We start from the raw sequence: 24,863 nt of genomic DNA, 5'->3' as shown, positions 1-24,863 counted from the left end.
CCCCTAAAATGGTACAATTTCTGCTGGAGAAAACCTGATTCCTGTTCATTAATAACTGAGTTTTAGGGCCTGGCAGACGATACACCACAAGTCCTGCCAGTATCTGAGAACGGTCAGAATGTATCTTAAAATACCCCACCTCACAGCCCTCAATAACAGAAGGAGAGAACGATTCAGGAGTACATGTTGGCCAATCACTAAAGACTATGGCCAGCCCCCCCCCCTCTCTCTGGCCATCCTATCCACCTTCACAATGGCATAACCCAGAGTTAGCAGTCACTAAATCAGGGCCCGAATCTTCTGTTGCCCAAGTCTCTGTGATAAATAGGCAATAAATCTGTGTTGTACCAATCAGCTCACTAATTTCAGTGTAGTGCTTAGTCAGAGAACAAACCTTAATCAAGGCACAACTTAAGATGTCCTTCTCTACACTATCCTCCCCATCTATCTTGTCTATGCCCACCGCAGTACACTTGCTGGTAATAGCCAGACTCCTAATAGGCCAGTTACAACTTGAGCAACACCCTCTCTAGCCACAAACAGGGTCTTTCCAATCACATCTCGCTGCACTGTTACTTTGATCCAGATCAAGCAAGGCGAACCTCAAGTACACCAATTTCTCTCTGTCTGAGTCCCCACAGGCAGCGCCCCTAGCACTGTCCAGGTATAAACGGAGTTGCCTTTTTGTGCACCTTAGGTGCTCCAGTGATGCATCAGGGCATTGGCACGCTTATATGAAGTACTAATGCAATGAGAGGAGTTGCTAGAGTACTAACTGATCCTCAAAGTGGCACGCCCAAAATGGCAGCCAAATAAGTGAGACACGGACTCTAACAGGACCTACAAACACACCATGCTGTTCTTGGAGCCTCATAGCAAACAGAAGCACAAAATAGAAATACCCTCAAAAATATTCCACACTTTAAAATTAAGCAGAACTTAAAATTGTGGCACTTCATTGACCATTACCTGCTCTCTGACCTGCCAGGCCTGCATTGGCGCACTTATATGCTATGCTGATGAACATGATAGGAGCGCTAACTGATCCCTGAGCTGGTGTACACAAAATCATCACCAAAAAAGTGAAGCACAGGCTCCTGCCATGCCCACAAGACACACCACCCTCCGCTAGGAGCCTCATAGCAAACAGTAAAACCGAATAGAAAACCCCCCAAAAATATTCTCCACTGTAAAATTTAGCAGATTTCAAGTTAAAATTACGACATTTCAATGAGCATTATCTCCCTCCCCCTCTCTGACCTTCCAGGGAGATTGTCACAGGTTCAAGGTATCATGCCTTTTGTTATTGAAGCTTTCTGTTGTCATTCATGCATGCCTTTTCCTGTCCTTTCTTCACAAGTTGTTGCAGATCTGAGGTTCTGGTGCCAGCGAAGCCCCTAAAATCCTAAATTTAGGGGCGTTAGGGGTATGGGTGCAAGTAGCCAATGGACTACTAGCCCCAGCGGCTAATCCAACCCTGAGACGACCACATCCAGTGTGTTGTGGCATCTTTTCTACCCAGAGCCCCCTATTTTGCCACTTTTCGAGATAGCAGCAGTCGTTCTCGGTTGTACAGGCCCGGCTGTCCACCCTAGAGGTATGGCTAGCCTTCTGGGGGTGTATGCCTCCTGACTAACTAATTTTCTCATCTGCCCAGGTGCAAATGTGCCTGGGGGCAGGCGGGATGGCTTTGTCCTCTGCAGGGGGATTGCCTGTTTGCATATCAGAGAAGGTGTACCCTTTGTAGCTCACTGCCTTGATATGGCACTTCACTATGGGGGGAGGGAGGTGTGACCGCCTTCCCATCCAGGCCATTGTCATGACTCCTGAGAGTGTTCGCACTAGCACCCAAGATATCTAAAAACTTTCTTGGTGGCAGCAGCTGTGGGCTAGCAGCCAAAGCACAGGAAGTCTAGTTTATCTCGATGGGCAACTTCTAAGATTCTGGATCCATGCCACATCACCACGCCCTCGATACGAACTTTGTGTTGAGGGTGAGAAGGCACATTGTTTGATAGCGAATAGGACCCAATTTCAGCTGTATCATAATGGAGCTGGTGACCTCTGGTTTGCACGGTCGCCAGCCCATATTACCCTATGGTCTATTGCTCCCTTATAGGGACCTTTAATGGAAAAGGCCACGATAGGGACATATAAGCTTGCATCTATGTGTCCACACTTTTAATATAATGACCCTGCCTCCTGGGCGGCTCAAGAGGCCTTCCTTAGGGTGAGTGACATATATTAAAGATAGTGCTTGAGCTGGGCACACATGTTTTCTGCACAGTCGAGTTCGAGCTGTTTGCACTGCTCCTGCAGTCTGCAATGGCAGGCCACTCATGGTAGCACAAACTTTGTTTCATGCCCTGCTCCCCCTCTTTAACACCCATGCCCTGGATACCACTGGGACCATATACTAGGGACTTATAATTGGGTTAAAGTACTTGCCAATTGGGGATACTGATTCACAGTTGCCAATTTAGGGAGAGAGCACTGGCACTGGGGCCTGGTTAGCCTCCATTGCACTTTCAGTCTCATGATCTACAGCTAAAAGTGTGGGGGTGACCATCCTAGAGGGGCATTTTCCTACATCATGTAAATAAATGATTTAAAACCGCAACTTAAAAAATGTTGCATAGACAGAGGCTGGAAGAAGCCTGCCATCCGTGGTAGAGGTGACTGAAAAAATATATAATTCCCAGAGAGTGCCTCTCATTTGACAACCAGTGCCTCTTCGAAGGGGGTGGACATAGGTCAAATAGCTTACCTGCACAGGAGGTGCACTATGCTTCATTTAAAAAAATGGTTCATTTTCTTCCTGCTGCTCTTTCAACTCACACTAACAGGGAGGGCCTCAGTGGTCTCTTTAAGACCAGTCTGACGTAATGGGAAGGCAAAGGCCACCTGCAGAAATCTTTGTGTGCTCTGAATTTTTCAGGGGATATTAACAGTAAGATCGCTTTAGAGAATAATGTACTTGCTGGAGAGAGATTTCTTTGTCTAGTCTTGGTTTTGACTATGATAAAGTAGCACAGAAGGTTAATGAGCCAGCTGCGAGGCACAATGTGTAACAAGCAGATGCCAGATTTATATTTTATGCTGATATCTCAGAAGGTTAGTACATTTGACACAGATTATTTTGTTGCAGTTCGTAAGCACAATGAGATATGAACCATCATCAAAGAGCTGCATGCAAACTGCAAGCCATAGGCTTAGAACATTGTTTTTTCTCAATCTTTTGCTATTTTAAGATGGCTAAAAAGGGTTCCTTTCGATAATAATGTTTTACATTTGTATACATTTTAAATTCTGAGTTTGTGTTTCTCCAAACTAAGCACTCTTAACATGTATGGCCTAACAAAATGGATGCCATGATTGCTACAACTTACGGCTCACATTTTCCTATGTAACATTTTGTAAACATTGATTTACACATTTGTATGATTCTCTGACCCTGTGTACTATGTGCGAGTGACATACAGCATGCTCTATAGCCACACCTTGGGGCTATAGAGAGATGAGGGCACTGATAGAGGACAGTAGTGATGGAATCCGTGCAGGAGGTGATCATGTCACTTCCAATTTAGGGTGATGCCCTTTTGACTCATTAATGTTCCTTCCACCTTCCTAAAGTTTGTAAACAGGATCTTGGCTGGAATAGAGTTGTTTAGTGCTAATTACATGGCCAACATAGCTGTCTACAGTGGCAGCTGGGTGGACCACCTGTTCCAGCTCCAGGAGGCACTTCGGGCTCTTCAACAGGCAGGCCTGACTATGGAGGCATGCAAGTGCTAGTTAGGGCTGGGTCTTGTGGTGTACTTGGGACACCTCATGTGCAGGGTGCAAACAAAGATTGTCGTACCAGACGCCACTGATGCAAAAGCCAGCCCCAGACTCAGAGAGACAGCACCAATGAACCATTCACAAATCAATTTCCATGGTGCAGAGTCCCCAGATGTACCTCTTTACCCAGATCACTATGAATTCTCCAAACATATGGCCTCAGTTACAAGTTGGAGGAAGCCCTGTTCCACCAGGGGGACAAAGTAGATTACTCTGTGTCCTAGGTGGAGGGATCACCTGCCACATTTATAAATTACCACCAAGGAGACAGTAATTGCTAATGCACTGTCAAGAACTGCTGTCACAGCAGTTTCTGACAATGCATTTTGCCTGTTTGGTGCAGGGCTGCGTCAGCACAATACAGTCCTGCAACAAACAGTTTTCTTTTTTATTTTCACAAAGAAGAAAACTGAAACAGGATTTTCTTTCTCAAAATAAAACATGGAATGCTGTGCTCATCATGAAAGTAATCTCCCATGGTGAGAGAGCCATTACTAGCATTTTACTGTCCTTACTGCCAGTAAACAAATGGCTATCTGTCCACCCATCCTGTTTGAGTAGGCGGACATATAGCCATCTCACCAACGGCCCTTACTCCATTGCTCATTCAACACACTAACAAAGGGGTGAGAGGAAAAGTTTCTTGTCCAACCTCCCAATCATAAGACCAATAACAAAGGACAAGAAATCAAAGTGGAGACCCAAAAGGGTGTACCCCACCAACTAGAGACTTAGCATATGTTAGAAAAACTGCCCTCACCCACTAATCGTGGCATGCTTCATCATAGGGCTATGCTGACACATTCCCAAGCTGACCAACGTAAGGAATGGAGCAAAAGGAAGGAGGAACACAAAACATAAAAAGACAAACGGGATCAGATATACAGAACACAAAAAACTATCTCAAGTGTATCCATAGTTAATCTCTATTCCAGGATTCACCGAATAGGATTAAAAGGATTAGAAAAATGGTGGTGCTATAGGGATATAATCACCCCTTCACCCCAAATATCTCTTCTACGGTCAACATGTTTTAACCATTTCCATCGCCCTTATGGGTCGTCCAGCCTTCATCAGGACCATCAATCCCCTCAACATAAAATTCCCTACCTGTTGTCAACCAATTTTTGATCAACAGATGAGCTTGGGTTCAATTGTCCCCTTTTAGTACACACACTCAGGATTACCTACAAGGGAATACAAAGACAGACATGTAAAAATTAGTGAAGGCTACTTCATCCATATATTGCCTCTTGCTCCCTCATATTTCTGTTCCCTTTGCTTACACCCATGTACCCTTCGCCCCATAGTAGTATAGTGAACTACATACAAAGTCTATTCCCAAATCGTGAATTAGTACAAGCTCAATACAAAGACATCCTTTTAGAGCACTCACCACCCCAAGTAGTGACCCAGGCAGCAAGTTTTACGATTTGCGTGAATATTTTCACTTACCGAGTTATCATTGTATACCTCCCAAACTGGAGTTCGGTGGGAGTACCTCCCTGTAGTCACACACTAAATGTGAATAAAGCACAATGTGAAGAGGCACTGAAAACTCAGCTCCCCCACATCCTCTGTTCTCCTAACATCTATCTCTCTTTCCTCGTGTCTCGCAACCGGCCCCTACCCTGCTCACTTCATCAAGGGACCGGTGCCCCCCCTCTGCTACACGTGACTCAGTGAAGGTAAATGAGCCGTTACCGGCTCCATCTTTTTGTTCCCCTTCATGCAGTCAGGTGATTGCGTGTCACAGAATGTGAAACTAGACTGTCTTACTGCACGATTACGTGCACACTAATGGTGGCCATATTGGGTGTACTGAATGTTATCAATACTCCCAATAGTGGGGCCATCATAGACGCCTTACTCCATTGGGCCATCTGACAGGTCTGGCCATGGCGATGACGGAGTATTCACTGCTGTAGCCAAACCTATGGTCTGCCCGCATCTTCGGATGGGCGGGTCGTTAAGTTGGCGGTAAGGATATTCCGTCACTCTTGCCTTACTGACAACATATAAATCTGCCCCTTTGTTTGTTATTGTTCATTTAAATAGCCTGAACAGGTGAAAAAGTGAAATGTTAGTGAAAGGGAACCCAGTCACTCACCATAACGTGAACTGGAACCATTAGTAAAATAATAAATAATTATCTTTAAAAGCATATTTGATCCTTCATGTATCTCAAAAGTCTTAAGATTATAATTCTCAAAGATACAAGATGAAAAAATGCTTGTTAAATGCATAACTCAAATGCACCTGATGGCACACATAGGTTGTATAACTCCTCACATTTTACAATTCTTGCCTGGTGAATTTGAAAGAGTGGTGTGGACGTTTTCACACCCACCCACACCCTTTCACCATCATATGAGAAACCTCGAGCTGCTTCTAGCCTTTTATCCAGCCTACTGGGCATTCTAGAAATTGTCGTTTTGTGTTTAGCTTTTAAACATGGGATCAGAAATCCTTGTTTGCACAATACGTTTGGAATAAAATGCCAAGAATGCCTGAAGGTGTCACATGTGACATGTTGCCAGTTGGCAGCTCTGCACCCCTATCCTTCCATGCGGCATCACCTCTCTCATCACACATTCTTCCTGTTTGGGTGAGAGGTGCTTGCAGAGCTTATGCCTCTACTGTACCTTTCTTGTGAAGAAGGTTGCCGATGCTCCTTGTTTCCCATGGTGTATCGCTCTTGTGAGAGGTGCTTGTAGTACTCCTGTTGCCCGTGTTGTATCTTTTTCATGAGGGAGACATCTATAGTTTCTGCTCATATTTTTCTCGTTTAGTGCAAGATAAGCTTACACAGCTGCCACTCCTGAGGGGCCTGTTTTGCTACAGAGGTTTGCACTGCTGCTCACTGTAACACACTGATGTGAGGGTGATTTGAATATTAATGTCCATCCTGCACCTTTTCTGTGCGAGGAAGGTTTACTGTGCTGTTGCTTGTGGTGTGCCTGTTCTTTGTCTGAAGGAAGCTTGCATGACAGCTGCCCCTGTTGCCTGTTTTGCATTAGAGAAGCTTGCAATGTAGCTCTGTGTGCTATTTCTCTTCATCATGAAGAAAGCTTACACCAATGATGCCTGTGCATAACCTGCAAGAGGAAATGTTATTCTCCTTTGCAATGCTGACACCTCTGTAGTACCTGCTGTGGGTGTGAGTGAAGGATGTGCTGCTGCTACCTATGAACAGCTTCTTGTGGGGGTGAGAAACGCGAACTGCTCCTGCCAGTGCTGATCCTGTGAAAGTGAGACTTCCGCTCTGTTGTTGCTTTGGCTGTTGCATCCCATTGCAAGTTTTGAAGAGAATCGTATGCACCTAGGCAGAGGGTCATATTTAACTGTCAGGAGAAGGATGTAACAGAACTGAGAGTGTAGGAGTCAGCAAAATGACAGAGAAAGACTAAGAAAATAAGGGTTAAACAGAAGGGAGAGAGAAGTAAAGGTAAACTGAAGGAGAAGTAGCAATAAAGTGGAGGCAAAGAGAGACACAATGAATGGGGAAAGAAAACATGAGAGGTAGTGATAAGAAACAGATTGGAAAACACCTCTAAAGGAGTGAATGAAAGAAATGTGGATAATACATAAGAAAGAAAACGGTCGAAAGATAAAGGAAAAGAAAAAGAGATCTAAGAAAGGTTAATAACCAAGAAATGCAAAATGAGGAAGAAGGGTAAAAATGAAATGAGGAAAGGAAAAATAGACATCTAGAAAGGAACTGACTGGAAAAGAACAAAGGAGCTGGAACAACAGAAGTAAGGGTCAGAACAAATAGAGGAAATAAGGCCAAAGGGTGAGCCATCAGCAAGAGCCAGGAATGAGAAACTGTGGATTAGTGGGAGGTAAACAAGGAAAGGAGAGCAAAATATATTATGGAGGGCGAAAGAGATGGCACAAGTGTAACATATGGGCTTAGAAGTAAGAGAAGCAACAGGAAGCTGAGTGAACTGAAAAGTACGACTGGTAAAAGACGGAAACGAGAAGTAAGAAGGGTTCATGGGAATGTGAGGTAGCAGTGACAAAAAACAAGTGTGAAAGACGTTTGAAAATGAGAGAGAAAGGTAAAGGTGGAGGCAGTTGTGAAACTGGGGGTGCAGAAGCAAGACGATTAGAGATGGTGAATAAGTTAGCATTCAGTGATGATAGTGAGGGAATGAGAGAAAGTGCGAAGTAACAAATGAACTGAAAGAGAGATTTAGTGGTCAAATGTAAGAGAAAAATGTAGAGGTGAAGGGTAAGATCAAATGTGAGAGGGAGAGGTGAAGATAAATAGGAGGAGGGAGAGGAGAATGAACAGTAGGGTGGCAGTAAAACTGGAAGAGATCGAAGTGAACATGAATTATGTAGAGCTGTAGTTTAGTGAATGAGAGTTTCAGAGCTGGAGGTAAGCAGAGAGGTGGAAGAGATAGAGTGCAGTAATGAGAGACGGAGGTGCAAAGAAGCCCAGGAGAAATAGAGGAAAGGGAACAGTTGTCTGTACAAGCAGGTCAGATGTGAGGGAACCTGGCAGTGGCATGAGAACGAGGGACATACATTTGTGTTTGAAGCGGAAACGTAAATAAATAGGTACCCGAGGGAAGAAGTAGAGTTAAGAGAACTAGGAGAGAGATAAGAAAAGGATGAGGGAGCAAGGAAATGGGAAACAGTACAAATAGGAATGACACAGGTACAGGACAGCAGTGCTAGTAAGGTGGGTCTTCAATATGGTAGAGAAGGGTTGCCGACCTTGAAGAATGAGAGATCGGATGGTGTGTTCAAAGCAGAAAAGGCACTGACATCTTAAGAGCTAAAATGAGAGTCTGACTTGGAAAGACGGATCGAGAAATGTGAGAGAAAAAATAACGAGTAACAAGGTCAACTGGGGCATTCCAAATGCAATTCTTAGGAGCACAAAGGCACCACGTTAGCTCACAACTGTCTTTGATATGCGTGTAGCCCTACGACTGTGCCCTGGGATTCCTTCCTGTCAGCAAGCATTTCTCCCTTTTTGAGAGCCAATAGCTCAAATTTATAAATCAGTAACACCCAAAAACATTTTTCGTGTCAAACTTGTTGATCTCCTTGAAGCTATTTGTGTCACTGAAAAACTCGCTGCTAGATTTGGGCTAGGATGCAAGGGTGAGGTGTTCTAAAATGGCGGATGGTAGAATGACCAAATAAGAGCCCACCCACCCTCCGGGAGTACAATGCAAGGGATTGGGGGCAGGAGCTAAGGTTTTGTTACCCCACTGATTCAATTTGACAGTGTGGAGCTGATTTTGGCTTCCAGTCTGACCTGGCAGAGGTCCACTGGTTGACACCACCGTGCCTTGTCATATCTGCCCTTTTGAGCGTGACTTTGTCTAGAGCCAGTACATTTCTATATGTTGAAATTGTAATCGGGCTTTTATATTCAGTTTCCTTTTTTTAGGGCATATCTAAACAAATAGTTAGAAATATACGGCAGCACGTGTAAAATGCGTAGAAAATGATCTGAGCAATGTGCATGTTGTCACAATTGAACAATAACCCCTACTTTATCAATACATTTAGAAGATGTTTTGTGATTTATCCCGAATGCATGGTATTCTGTAGTAAACCAGAGACGCCTGGAACTAGCGTCACATTCTGACAAGACTACAATTTGGTCTGAGGGTTATCTAAGTGCAGTGCCTCGACATGAAGTCTGTTCACGGTACATGTGCTACACTCCTGATTCAGGATGATTTTGCCATTGCAGGAACTGGGCTACCCTTATACCTTAGGGTTGCCTGTTATGGTAATTATATGTGTAAGTCAGACCTTTCTGCCTTTCCCCATATGCTACCGGTTCCACCTTTTGTTGAAATAGGGCCTCTGTGTGATCCCGAAAGTTTACCTTGGCTCCCTGAGAGGCCTCCTGTTTGTCTTGTCATGGCCTCTCTGCTAACAATACGTAAATAGATCATGGTGATGAAAATGATAATTCTGCTCCATAAGGGTTCCTTAAGGGGTGGTCCTGAATCACAGTCAGCTGTCCATTAAAGTGGGTTTAAGAGACCACCATGTATGCCTCAGTGTGACGTGTATGTTTCTGTAGCTTGCCAACAGCAGCATATTTCAAAATATGAATAATGGAGCAAAGTGGTCACCCTATGATTGAGTGACTCCAGGGGACTCTTTATAAGTGCCCCATAATCCAGATGAGACCGGTAAGAGGAATTGCCAGCTCCATTGGGTTCCAGGACACTGTAATGCTGCAGGTCGCAAATTTTTTATAAAGAATTTGGGAATCGATTGAAAACAATGCTTGACACATCTTATTCACCAGCATTCTGTAATCTGGAGTGCCATCCTTCCCCTTGGAGCTACTGATACCCCGGTATTGGTTACTCTGTGGGAAGAGAAATACTCACCACTTTTCACCCGCCTGGTGATAGGGGCCTCTCACTAGGGCTATTGCAGTATGTGCCATCCGTGTAAATCGTGGCCTTGCACCCTCGCAGACCCACTGGGCTTCAAGGGTCTTGTGGATGAAGGGGGTAAACTAAGAAAAGGTTCCATTGTGATTATTTTCTTAGTGTTAGGAAAAGCTCCCTACTGCTCTGTTGCTTCATTTCTGATGAACCCATGCCAGCTGTTTTAAATGTGAGCATCAGTGGCCCTGGGGACGGTGGCTGCCCAGGGAGATGGAGACAAGTAGAGGCTTGAGCTGAAAGTATGTATCCCCATGGTAGAGAGGCGGATTTAGACTTTCAGAAGAACAATACACAGCTAAGATCATGCAATGAGGGAGACAAGCTAGTGATCACAAATAGACCTTTTGAAAAGGAACATGCTTACCTAGAGTGCCTCCAGTGCTGAGATTGTTTGTTCTGTGACTGGGCTTGAACAGATACAGATAAGTGCTGCAACAGTTTAGTTTAGTTTATAAGATTTGTAAAGCGCATGGTGACCCGAAGGCATCCCAGCGCTAAAAGCAGCAACACACAAATAGGAGGGGGGATCAATGCTAATTACAGAATAAAAAAGTTTTGAGCTTTTTCCTAAAGAGGTGCTCGGAGGATTCATAACGGAGCTCCAAAGGAAGGGTATTCCAAAGGTGGGAGGCCTTACTGGAAAAATAATTGTTTCCCCAGGCTCTCTTAGATCGAGAAATGTGTGCATACCTAAGAGAGGAGGAACGTAAGTTCCTAGAAGGAGTATGCAGGGAGATCCGTTTCCTTAGAGAGATGGGACCTTTACCATGTAGGGCCCTATGGACAATGCAGAGAGATTTAAAATGGATCCGTTCTTTGATGGGGAGCCAGTGGAGGGTGGAGATAGCCAATTTGGCGGATGAATATTTTGAGGAGTGAGTAAGAAGCCTGGCAGCTGCATTTTGCACTCTTTGCAGCTTCTTTATAACATAAAAAGGGGAGCTAAGGAACAGAGAGTTTCCGTAATCCAGACGGGAAAGAATTAAGGCTTGGATGAGAATTCTTCTGGCTGTAGGAGGAAGAAGAGAAAGAATCTTTCTGAACATGCGCATAAGACCAAAGCAGGTAGAAGAAACTTTACTGGCTTGAGAGTCCATAGTAAGCCTGGGGTCAAGCATCACACCTAGAGTTTTAACCTGAGATTTGGGGGGAGGAAGAGTACTGAAGGCATCTGAGAGCGAGGGAAGGGGAAGAGGGGGGGGACCATTGCCCAAAACCATGACTTCCGATTTTCCATCGTTAAATTTGAGTTTGGACTTGGTCATCCATTTGGCGATGTCACTCATACAGCAGGAGAGATTGGTCACCGTCGAGTCTCCAGAGCTGGAGAGGGATACCACTAACTGGGTGTCATCTGCATAGGTGACCAAGGACAGATTATGAGGGGCAACTACTCTAGCTAAAGCTGACAAGTAAACGTTAAAAAGAGTGGGGCTAAGGGACGAGCCCTGGGGGACTCCACATGCCAAGGGGAAAAGGCCAGAAAAGAAGGTCCGGTCCAAGACTTGGAAAGATCTGTCTCTAAGGAAGGAGGAAAACCAAGAGAGGGCGGAACCTCCGACTCCTACATCCGATAGTCTCCGACAGAGAAGATCATGGTCGACAGTGTCGAAAGCTGCACTTAGGTCAAGCAGGATGATGGCTACGTGAGACCCTAGGTCTAAGAGCTGGCGGGCCGTCTCAGTTACTGAAAGGAGAACTGACTCAGTACTGTGCAGGGCTCTAAAGCCCATTTGGGTGGGATGAAGAAGTTCATTGCTTTCGAGATAGTTGGTTAGTTCAGTGTTGACATGTTTCTCAAGGAACAGCCACTCACAACCTGCAACTTTCGCTTCACAGGGGCAAAAGAGGAGGGAGAGCAAACATTCCAGCTACCAGCAGCAGCCACAGGACCACCATGCTACTCCATGTGTGTGACAGGATCACAAAGGCTGTAGGTACCTGTTTTGCCTGCTTCAGACTGAGAGAAGACAAAATGGAAGGAATGGCAAGAATTCAGCATTCTTAGTCTGAGTAATAGATTTATTAAGGCACTTCCAAAAGAAGGTTCGTACAGGGAAAGAATAATGTGAACATTTATGTCAAATGCAGCAACACAAGTGCACTTCTCAAATAATTGCAGCAGTAGAATAATAATGATCATAGAAAAAAACAAAGAAAATACACTACTTCAACCATGGATAATATACCTGTATATAGTGATTATATATTCATGCACAATGCAAAGCTAAAAATAAGAATTAAAAATGTATTACCATGGGGCTTGACATAGTCATCATCTCTTTGCCAACTTCAAGTTGTGAACCTAAACGACGCGAAAAGAGAGACCTACCCACAATATGATCCGAGCAAGGGGTCCCCTCCAGGAATGAGTTCTGTCTAACCCCAGTTGTCAAGCTTCCCTCTTATATACTTTAGACAAGCTGGAGAGCCACAGGCGGTCGCTCGCCTCTCACTGCTGCTGCCTGACGCCTGCCTGCCACTGCTGATCCCGCTGACGCCGCTTCCTCCTCACCAGCGCTGACCTCTACATCTCGGAGGTATCGCCCTCCGCTCGCTGCTCTCTACCTGCTGCTGCTGTCCACTCTCCTCGCCTTCTCTCCGCCGCCGCTGCCCCGGTCACTCTCCTTCCTGGTTTCCCGCCGCTGACCCCGCAGTCCCGCCTCTCCCCCCTGCCCATTGGCCACCCAGCCTCCCGCCTCCCAGCTGACCCTCCCTCCCGGCTCCTTACTTAAGGGAACCGCGGCGGGCTGGTCAGTGTGACCCCCTGTGCCCCCACAGGCGGTCGCTCCTCTCTCACTGCTGCTGCCTGACGCCTGCCTGCCACTGCTGATCCCGCTGACGCCGCTTCTTCCTCACCAGCGCTGACCTCTACATCTCGGAGGTACCGCCCTCCGCTCGCTGCTCTCTACCTGCTGCTGCTGTCCACTCTCCTCGCCTTCTCTCCGCCGCCGCTGCCCCGGTCACTCTCCTTCCTGGTTTCCCACCGCTGACCCCGCAGTCCCGCCTCTCCCCCCTGCCCATTGGCCACCCAGCCTCCCGCCTCCCAGCTGACCCTCCCTCCCGGCTCCTTACTTATGACGCCCACCCAGCGACCGCGCAGCGGACACGCGCAGCGGGAGCACCGATTGAGCGCCGAAGGTGCGCCAAAGGTAAGCCCGTCTGCGCCCGTCCACGCCTGGACCGCGCCCAGCGCCAGAACCCCTGGCCCCCGCGTCCGCCAACCCCCCCGCAGGACCTACGATGCCGCCACACTCATGGCACTCAACACCGCCCGAGCCCCCAGGTGCTACCGAGCATCCCGGCGACGCACCCATGGACCCTTCGCCTGCCGATCCTGCAACTTCTCCTGCCTCCGAACCGGCACCGCACCCATCAAGACGGGCAACAGCAACCACCTCAAGTGCATCCTGATCAACACCCGCTCCGTCCACAGACACGCCGTGGAACTCTGGAACTTCCTCGACACCACATCTCCAGACGTCGCCTTCCTCACGGAAACCTGGATGAACGCCTCCTCAGCCCCCGACATCGCCATAGCCATCCCGGACGGCTACAAGATCATCAGGAAAGATCGCGTCAACCAGACCGGAGGGGGCATCGCCATCGTTCACAAAAGCACCATTCGCATCTCGACTGACTCCATCGATGCTTTCAACGCCGCCGAATACCTGCACTTCCAGATCCACACCGACCCCAAGACCACCCTCAGAGGCACCCTCATCTACAGACCCCCGGGACCACGGGCACAGTTCTGCGAAGACATCACGGACTTCCTCAGCCCCCACGCCCTCCCCTCCGCCGACTACATCCTCCTCGGGGACCTCAACTTCCACCTGGAGAACAACAACGACCGCACACCACCGCCCTGCTGGACAACCTCGCCAACCTCGGACTAAAGCAACTGGTCAACACCCCTCTTCTCATCCAGCAAGCACGTCACCTTCAGCCACTCCACCGGACTTCACTGGACTGACCACAGCTGCGTCCACTTCAGCTTCAAAAAGAACACGGTCCACCACCACCCGAAGCAGGTTCCCCACAGAAACTGGAGCAAGATCACCGTCGACCAGCTCGCCACCTCCCTCAGCCAGAACCCACCTGTCAGGACAACGGACCCTAACACAGCAGCCCTCGACCTCACGCAGTGGCTGACCTCCTGTGCCGACGACTTCGCCCCACTGAAGAACCCACTCACCAGGCCCAGAAGCAAGAAGGCCCCCTGGTTCACCGACGAACTCAAAAACTCCAAGAAGGCCTGCCGCACCCTCGAGAAGGCCTGGCTCCTTGACAAGACCGCCGACAACATGACCGCCCTCAAACTCGCCACCCTCAGACATCATCAGCTCATCCGCACAACCAAGAAGAAATCTCTGAAGGAACGACTGGACAAGAACGCCCATGACAGCAAGGAGCTCTTCAACATCGTCCAGGAGTTCTCCAACCCCAGCACCGGCAACAACGACATCACTCCCTCACAGGACCTCTGCGACTCCCTCGCCTCGTACTTCCACTGCAAGATCGCCAACATCCACAACAGCTTCGGCGTTCCACCCCCGCACCCATCGGTCGAACCCACGCACCTCGCCGCCATCCTCCAGACATGGACCGAGGTGACCCCCGAAGACACAACACGCATGATGAACACCATCCACTCCGGATCGCCGACAGACCCGTACCCCCACCATGTCTTCAACAAGGCCGCCTCTACCATCGCACCCCACCTCCGAGACATCATCAACACCTCCTTCGACACAGCCACCTTCCCGAAGAGCTGGAAGCACGCCGAGCTCAGCGCACTGCTGAAGAAACCAACAGCGGACCCGACCGACCTCAAGAACTTCCGCCCCATCTCGCTCCTTCCCTTCCCTGCCAAAGTCATCGAGAAGGTTGTCAACAAGCAACTGGCCGCCATCCTCGAGACGAACGGATCCCTCGACCCATCGCAGTCCGGATTCAGAGCCAACCACAGCACCGAGACCGCCCTCATCGCAGCCACCGACGACATCCGAGCCCTGCTCGACAACGGTGAAACAGCGGCACTCATCCTCCTAGACCTCTCCGCAGCATTTGACACTGTCTGCCACCGCACCCTAGTCCAACGCCTCAACGACACCGGCATCCAAGGGAAGGCCCTGGAATGGATCATCTCATACCTCTCCGGCAGAACACAGAGAGTACGCCTCCCTCCATTCCTCTCGGAGGCCACCGAAGTCATCTGCGGCGTCCCGCAAGGATCATTGCTCAGCCCCACTCTCTTCAACATCTACATGAAACCCCTCGCTGCCATCGCACGCCAACACAACCTCAACATCATCTCCTACGCCGATGACACCCAGCTGATCCTCTCCCTCACCAGAGACCCCGACACCGCCAAAACCAGCCTACACGAAGGGATGAAAGACGTCGCCAAATGGATGGACATCAGCCGCCTGAAATTGAACACGGACAAGACAGAAGTTCTCATCCTGGGACCGTCGCCCTCCGCATGGGACGACTCTTGGTGGCCCCCGGCCCTAGGCACCGCTCCCAAGCCAACGGACCACGCACGCAACTTGGGCGTCATCCTGGACTCCACCCTCTCGATGACCAGACAAGTCAACGCCGTCTCCTCAGCTTGCTTCCACAACCTCCGCATGCTCCGTAAGATCTTCCGATGGATCCCGACCGAGACCAGGAAGACGGTCACCCAGGCCCTCGTCACCAGCAGACTAGACTACGGAAACACCCTCTACGCCGGTACAACAGCCAAGCTTCAGAAAAGACTTCAGCGTATCCAGAACGCCTCCGCCCGACTCGTCCTGGACGTCCCCCGACGCAGCCACATTTCAAGCCACCTGAGAGACCTGCACTGGCTCCCTGTCAACAAGAGGATCACGTTCAGACTCCTCACCTACGCACACAAATCCCTCCACGACCTGGGCCCAAGGTACCTCAACGACCGCCTGACCTTCTACTCGCCCACACGCCAGCTACGTTCCGCGAACCTCGCCCTCGCCGTCGTCCCTCGCATCAAAAGAGCCACCGCCGGAGGAAGATCCTTCTCCTACCTGGCGGCTAAGACATGGAACTCCCTGCCCGCCCACCTACGGCTGACCCAGGACGACCTCGCCTTCAGGAAACAGCTCAAGACCTGGCTGTTCGAGCAGTAGCAGACCCCCTCCCCCAAGCGCCTTGAGACCCTTCCGGGTGAGCAGTGCGCAATTCCTTGATTGATTGATTGAGAGGAGAATTCCAGAAACTCCCCCTCCCATACAGTAAGTTTTTGTTCAAACGCTGGCTTTACCAGGACACTGTTGAAAGAGCACGGTCAGAGATTGGCCACATCCCAGGGTGCGCTTCCAAGACCGACTGTTGTTCCCTGCCGTACCATAAACATTTTCTGGTGCATCCTTATCTCTCCCTCACTTCTCCATATTATGTCCCTGCCCTGGTGAGAAAGAGAGCAACAGGAGCAAAAAAGACGTTGCATAAGTTGTGTGCCAAAAAATACCTGCACCACCAATAAGACAGTGTTTGAAGCTAAACTAAGCACAAAATTGGGGCAGTGGTCAAGATGGAGCAGTAGTTAAATACAGATAGCATTACACTACTCACCAAACTTTTTCTTGCATGTTCGTGATAACCAACCCTCCTCTCATCTTTCCCTCATGTCTCATGGTGGACAACACCGCTCAGCCCTTGCTCCACCCACGGTAGGTGACTCTCCCAGTGTGCGTAGTCTGCTCAGGGGCCAAGTAAAGGAGCAGCAAAACACATTTATACTTTATAGTCACTGGCCACGGATTAATGCAGTCTCAAGATACACACTGTAATAGGTTGTAAATGGGTACTTTGTGATGGGTGTCCTACTCTGATAACTTCACTGTCTGAACTTGAAATGCTTTTACTGAGACATGAGTCTGAGCTGGGAGCAGGAGTGATGAAGTGCTGTTAACATGCTCAGCAGCATTGTCTTCATTGGCACTACAGACACTGTTGGCATGACTTCATGACCCTGCAATATTCTCATTTACATCTAGAAAATTACCTACTAAATGAGCACAGAACAGTTTGATTCCTAGTTCCCTAACTGAGGCTTTGTTAACCCTCGAAATTCAGGTACCAAGGCAAAGTGCGGGTCATATAGTTGATTTTAGCAGCATTGTCTTGCATTGTAGTTGCATTTACGTCATGCTTCATACCCCCGATCGAGTGTAGAAGAACATTTGCAGTTGGGTACCTTAATACTTGGTAGGTTGTGCTCGGTTGGAAAGGTGTGGGTTTGAGCGTGGTACATGTGGAAGTCTTTTGGTGCTATGAGTGATGATCAGACCTGTGCTGTTATTATTAATTATGTTGTTGCAACTGGTGATGGAGTGAAGGTAAAAGAAATGAGAGGCAGGATGATTAAACTTAAAGGACAATGTTGTATCTTGTTTCAATTAAGGAATTTTAATTAAGTGTATTATTGTTTTAATGACAGGTGTCTAAATATTAAAAAAAATCTTTACTTGACTTATTTCATGCAACCTAGAATACACGTTTTAGTGCTGTGAGTAACTGGCTATGACTGCTCATATACTGTCGCTGTGTCTGTGTTGAGTGGAGAAAAGGAAATGATATTGATTAATAGATGCAGTTGTGCTTACCTTACTTGAGGGAGATTTGGTTCCTGTTGCAGGATTAATATCACTCACTATCCTGTGTTGCCTACAGCCTTCTTGTTATGGTGAATGGCTCTTTCATTTGATATTTGTGATCTCCCAAATTATTCATCATCAGTCGGGAAATACATCTTGTTAGGTCTTGAGTGTCTGCTGACTTCCTGGTGGTCTTGGATTTTTCTTGTCTTGGCCAGAAGGAAGTTCCATATTTTTGCTGCTTGCTTAGAAAAGTGGGTTCCAAAGATGTGTGCCTTCTTTTCGGGAGGGATGATCAGCTGAGGTGCCAGTCTAGAGTAGAGTGTCGTGTTCTGTGAACATCTCTATAGTCTTACTTGAATGAAGGATGAGCCCATGCCATAGATGGAGCTTGTGGAATGTAGAGTGCATTGACTGTGGAGCATCGATGCCCTTAGAGACAGTGAAGCACTTGGATCGCTGGTGTGGTCACATAGGTAAAAGTATAGGAATTGTCTTGTGGTGACACTTTGTCACTATTTTCTGCTTTACATAATATTTACACTAATCTGCACTACATATGCGTACATATAAATCGTGATTTTCAGGTTAAGTTAGCCATACTTAATGTTGACCTCAATTCGAGTACCTCATATTAAACCAAAATGTTCAGTGGTTGCAGTGTATTTTTCCTTTCTATCATTTGAGGAGCCAAGCTGCAGTAGTTCACGTTAATTAGAATGTTACAAAATGTTTTGGTTTCTGTGAGAATTGTTTATCTGTGTGTTTTATGGACAGCTGAATAATGAGTCACTGCACCCATGATGGGGACAGGCTGACTGCCATGTATCATCCTGCTATGAGACATTTCTTGAAGGCCGCACAACAACAAACTTTCATTGTGTGAATTCTGGGAATGAGACAAAAAATGTGTTATCGTGAAAATGTTCAATTCTGATTGTTCTCCTCTCCCTGAGAACTGTGAGAAGTGTTGCATACTGTCGGGAAATGTCTTTTAATTGTGAATTGGTGAGCTAGTTAGATTCACATGCCCCTTTCCATTCACTTGAGATTAGACAGTCCTTTGCTGCTGCTCAAGGAGTTACACTCCTGAGCAAAGCCATTCTTGTTTTCTTGACTGAATATTTGATTCTGCCTCTAAGAGACGTTAATAGCTGACAACTTTTGCTGGGCTTCTTCCAATTTAATTCAACTTCTTAGCTTAGCGTAAAACATTAGGTTGTTGGTTGACTGTGGTGTGAGCCGTGGTCAGGAAGCAACCACAATCCTTTGCTCTAAAAAGCACCGAGCATGATCTGTGGATCTCTGGTTGTGCCAGACCGGGACAAAGTCACAAGTTAAGGTGGGCCACGATCGAGCTGGGTCAGTTACAGGGACCCAGTTAGGTCCGCTGAACAAAGTACCTTAAATCCTGGTTTGTGGAGCATTGCAAGGGCCTGCGTCAAAGATGCATTGCGCAGGTGAAGTGATTCATCACTTCATAGATGCAGCGATGCTGTGGTGCGAGGTCCTGCATCATCATCATCATCATCAAGGATCCTGTCAACGAGGGCTTGCAATGCGAAGTCCAGCATCAAGGATGCGTCCCTCAGTTGGGGTGATGCATTGGTTCCAAAGAGCTGTGAGGCTGCGATGCTGAGTGTCCAGCATAGTTGTTGAGACTGCTGTCAATGAGGGATGTGAGGGCCTGCACTGAGGATGCATCACAAAGCAGCAGTTCCAATGAGGCGATGGGCCGTGGTGCAATGCGAGTCTTTGCAACAGAACCAATCCATGCAGCAGCAGCGATAGGTCAGTTCTGCTGGGGGGGGTTGCGCCACGCAGCAAATAAGATGTGTCGGTTCTACTAAATCCACAGGGGATGGCAGAGCATCTTAAACTCACTTCCAAGGATCCAGGACTGGGGTGGCACCACTTGGCAGGGTAGTCTCACAGATGACAGGGTTCAAGTTCTGGGATCAAGTTTGTTGGAGCCTTCTGTCCCTGAGGCTCTTGTCTGGAGGCCAGCCAGCTAGCCCTTGGAGTCACTTTAGGGTCCTTTGTTCACCAGATGCCAGTCCAGATCTTCACCCAGGCAGCAGGGCCACACAGCTAGGCAATAGTCCTTCAGAGCATCAGTCCAGCAGAGTGGCAGTCCTTCTTCCTGGCAGAATATGCACAGGTCCAGAAGTATACTGAATTGTTGGTGTCTGAGGTCCAGTTTTTATATCCAGTTGTGCCTTTGAAGTGGTTAGAAGGTTTCATTTTGAAGGCATCCTACCTTCCTGTAGGCGGGTGAAGAACTTCCAGGCTACCTTACACGTCGAAGCCGGAGCAGACCCGCGCTCCGAAGCTCTTTGCGAGACCGCGTCTGTTGAAACCGGGAATCCGGACATCCGTAAACGTACCTGTTGAAGGACGAATAGCGGAGCATACAGAGGAGGAACAAACTGCAGGCACCGGGAAGCCGGGTTCCTGAGAGGTTAAAAAAAAAAAGGACTACGCGCGGGCGACGCGGAAGGAGAGGAGGACGCCAGGGAGCGAGAAGCCGAGAATGCAGAGCATATAGACAATGGAGGAAACAAGGAGGAAAACGACCCAGACATTGGGGAAAGGTGGCCGTTTGACGGTCGGGAAGACATCTCAAGGAGACAGGACAGTCCCAATAAACCCGAACTCCGCCACGTCCCTGGAGGGACGTGGCTATAGCAGGTACGGTCCTGCCTGAGGGCCAAACTACGTTATATGGTGGAAAGGGAGGAGGGTGGAGGAGAGGGATAGAGGAGTAGGGGGGGGAGGAAGGTGGGAGTTGGAAAGAAAATTTCACAGAGCATGTGACAGAGTGGTTTTATGGCACTTAAAGTAGATTAAGCACACAGAGGTGTAAACACGGGAATCTTGTGACCCTATACATTCATTTCTACTTTCTTTACTTCCTTCTCTTGGGAAAGGACACACCCCCATTCACCCGAGCTCTCTCTCTCTTTCTCTCTCTCTCTCTCTCTCTCTCTCTCTCTCTCTCTCTCTCTCTCTCTCTCTCTCTCTCTCTCTCTCTCTCTCTCTCTTTCTCTCTTTCTCTCTTTCTCTCTTTCTCTCTCTCTCTCCCTTCCCACACGCTACAGAATACCAATTGCAACACAAAGACACTACTTACCAGTCTTTTGGTTCCTCTTTTTCCGGTCTTTCTGCCAACACCATCGCTGGGGAACCATCGTCAGTCACCAGGGACCCTGAGGGAGAAGAACACAGAGGAGATCAACAGCCAGAAAGACTTTAGATACTGATTATTATAAAATCATAATTATATCACAATAAAAGCACCTGTATACATCCACCAACTCCATTTTACTCCCTACCGCTATACCCCCGGCCACACTTCATTGTTCTGGCTCCTGACTGCAGGGGTATGCAGGCTTTTTTGTGGTGGAGGCAGAACACATCCTATTCAAGTGTAAGTAGGGCTGTGCCAAACTCTGCCTCCCATCTTGCCAGTGATGGCCCATCCAGGCCCACCTTATCTCCCTACTGAGTGTGCCTGTCCAGGGGGAAAACACAAAGACCAACTGCCAACTACATTCAGTCATGTAACCCAAATACAGTCTGCACTCACTAAATGGATAAGGCAGGAAAAGGCCAACTTTCTAAAAGTGGCATTTTCAAAATTGTAATTTAAAATCAGACTTCAACATAAGTTAGGATTTTTCATTATAATTCCAAAGACACCAAACACAAACTGGTAACCTGCTTCCGTTCGGAAATGACAAAATATTATGTGTAATAGGGTAACTTCAATGTTATCCTATGGGAGATATAGGCCTTGTTGTACTGAAAAATAAATTTAAGCGTTTTTCACTAAACGTGCATGTTTTACTTTTTAAACACATTACACCCCGCCCTCTGCGCTGTGCAGGGCCTACATTAGGGGTGTATATATAGAAACAGAAGGTCTGGGCCTTGGCAAAAGGTTTATTTTACCAGGTTGGAATGGCAGTTCATAACTGCACACACAGGCTGGTCTGAGACATGTAAAGTGCTACTTATGTTGGTGTCACAATCAGCGCTGCAGGGCCACTAGTCATATTTAATTTACAGGCCCTGGGTATAAGTAGTGCTACTTTACTAGGGGCTTACACGTAAATTAAGTCTTCCAATTGGATATAAGCCAATTCTACCATGTTTTAAGGCAAGGCACAATAACTATAGCCCCAGTTAGCAGTGGTAAAGTGTGTAGAATTCTGAAGCCAGCAAAAACAAAGCCAGCAAAACAATAGGTGTGAAGGTAAAAGGTTAGGGGAAAACAACACCAAGGATGTCAGGCCTAGGAAATTTCCCCTTAGGGGATACCGGATTTCTCATGACAACTTTAAATAGTTTGATTTTGTATTAGTGACTTTGAATCGCTTTGGATTATACTGACCTCTGCATTTATTTGATGATCATTGATTTATGACTAATTTGAATGATTTGAGTTTGTAACCTTGCTAATCTGGTAATAAACCTCTAAGGTTTGAAAATCTACTACCCTCTGTCATCACCTTGGGACCTAATATACTTTAGTGTGATCCTTCATCATTGATTTATTGATGTTAAGCCTCAACCCTGGAATAAAGGTCACCCCATTCAAATGCTGCTTGTACTTGAGTGTGCATGAATGATCTTCACAGTGGAAATCCTCTTCGCTCCAACTCTTGCATACAGCATTTTGGATTCTTTGCACTCCTCAGAGTTACTTTTTAAACACATTGCACCCTGCCCTCTGGGCTATGCAAGGCCTACACTAGGGGTGTATATATTGAAACAGAAGGTCTGGGCGTGGCAAAAGGTTTATTTTACCAGGTTGGAATAGCAGTTCATAACTGCACACACAGGCTGGTCTGAGACATGTAAAGGGCTACTTATGTTGGTGACACAATCAGCCCTGCAGGGCCACTAGTCACATTTAATTTACAGGCCCTGAGTATAAGTAGTGCTACTTTACTAGGGGCTTACAAGTAAATTAAATTACAGATGATGATGTTGGCTTTTTGCAAACCTTCAATTTGTGATTTTGAGACCGCTAAGTTTGGTCACTTCCAATTTAACAAGTTGAAACTTTGTCAGGTACACACTTTTTTTTTATTTAACAAGGGCTTTTAGCCAGCCCTTTCAGCATATTAAACTGAAAATATTTTTTCAGCTGCAGTCGTCTCTCATTTGTGTCTCAACTATAAGAAGTTGATTAGTTACATAAGATCGCAAAACCTTGACTGGTTGAGGCGTGTCTGGATGTTCTTATTTTTTTGTTTTCGTATAATTTTATTGTTTGTTTTTACCCATTAGCTGATGGAAGGTTTACCAGTTCCACCAACATATTCAATATTTGGTCCTGACATCCCCTAATCTTGCCCCTAATTACTTTCCGTATTGAGTTTATGACGGAGGTTTGTGTTAGACAACAGTCTCGACCCATCTTTGTCCAGTTCACACCTTGTCATCATGGGGATAGGTTAATAACTGTTAGCGCTTCAGACCTTAATAAGAATACTTACAAGGGGATGCAAATAGGTTGAGGAACCTTTTGACTCACATTTAAGAAGTTCTTACCATAGCTCCAGTACATGAATCAATAATCAATACACAATAATCAACAGTCATTAATAATCAATAAAATCAATAATCAATGCAGTAAGTAATTATCATGCACCGTGACCTTTCAGTCATGAATCACCACACCTTTAGTAAAGTTTAGAATGTTTGTTTCCCTATATTAACAATGCTAAGGTCATGTAGATTAATTTCAAAATCAGATGAAACACATACAAAAACAACACTGGTTGTCCAAAGCAGGGGAAGAAACACAATCTACTCAAAGCTTGAACTACAACACATTCTAGAGTTATAGTGCAAATCAATAGCAGAGTAATACATGTAGTTAAGCAGATAAATCCATCAAGCATTATTCTTTTCTGTCATAAATCAGAATCCTCAACTAACATCAGATTAGCATGTTGGGCTTCATGCAAAACAATTTAGTAGCACAAATTTTGAAAACATCCAACTACAATAGAGTCATAGATAAAAACAGCGCAGTTGGTACCTAGAAAGAAAAAACAAACATGAATAATGATCACATTTCAATTTATACCTATCCTCGGTATGAGTCAGCAAAGCAGAATCGTCCTTTGTCCTCAGGATATCAGTCGATCAGCAAGGCATCAGGCTCTCAGTCAGGGAATATGAGCCCAATGTTGGTATGAATGTCTCTCTCCTAAGATTTCAAATCTCTCCCAAAGTTCTGAACTCTTTTCCCCTCTGCGGCGTTTTTATATCGAAGTCACCTAAACTATCCCCTAATTCCTCATTGGTCAGTTAATCGTATACTCACACTCTGTCCAATAACTCTACTATACCAAATCTATGAATTCTAATATTTCTCCATTCCCATACTGTTGATTGGTTCATCTTACAATGTTCTCATGATCCAGCTCAGCAGGTAACAATATTGTTGCATCTTCAGCTCCAGTCAGTGTCTTCATTGTTCTCGTCCTGGGAAAGTACATCTCAAACACATTACACAAGTTGTTACACTAGCGGGAACATCATCTCCTGTTAGTCGGTTCTCACAAAAAGCTTCTGTTAAGCACTTTTAACAAGACAATGGAAATTTCACAGTTTAAATCACTCGGTCAGCATTTTTTATTACTCGCTAAGAAATACAGCTTCTTCAGGAGGCCTGGTAAGACTAGGCCAGAACACACTTCGTAACCCTTAATATAACATATTACTACATTAGTGTAATACATTTCAATGTTTCAAAAATATTAATAATTAATTAGTACATTTCGTGAATACTGATGGCCATTCTTCAAGGTCATATTTTCAAATGTGTGCATTATTTTTCTACGTTATTCATTTTCTACATAATTCATTATTCAAATTACATAAACACTCATTAATAATTTCCTAATTAGAACAACTGCACTAGCAATCCCTCCTCTGA

At 46.5% G+C, this 24,863-nt stretch overlaps 1 protein-coding gene across 5 annotated transcripts in view; it reads left to right on the top strand.

The window, feature by feature from the left end:
- LOC138300336 (prominin-1-A-like) overlaps positions 1-24,863 on the top strand; it is a 475,106-nt gene that overhangs the window by 123,428 nt on the left and 326,815 nt on the right. The window contains exon 1 of one of the 5 annotated variants that reach the window (XM_069239584.1): positions 12,166-12,220. The exons of the other annotated variants lie outside the window; for them this stretch is intronic. Within the exon in view, the coding sequence (XP_069095685.1) occupies positions 12,181-12,220 (40 nt within the window). The 5' untranslated portion in view covers positions 12,166-12,180. Of the gene's footprint in view, positions 1-12,165; positions 12,221-24,863 lie in introns of those variants that run through there. 5 annotated transcript variants of the gene reach the window in all.

This window comes from Pleurodeles waltl, chromosome 6, assembly GCF_031143425.1.
Source record: "Pleurodeles waltl isolate 20211129_DDA chromosome 6, aPleWal1.hap1.20221129, whole genome shotgun sequence".
Classification (NCBI taxonomy): Eukaryota; Metazoa; Chordata; class Amphibia; order Caudata; family Salamandridae; genus Pleurodeles; species Pleurodeles waltl.
Note: the sequence above shows the minus strand (reverse complement) of the source record. Positions and strands in the feature narration are given on the sequence as shown.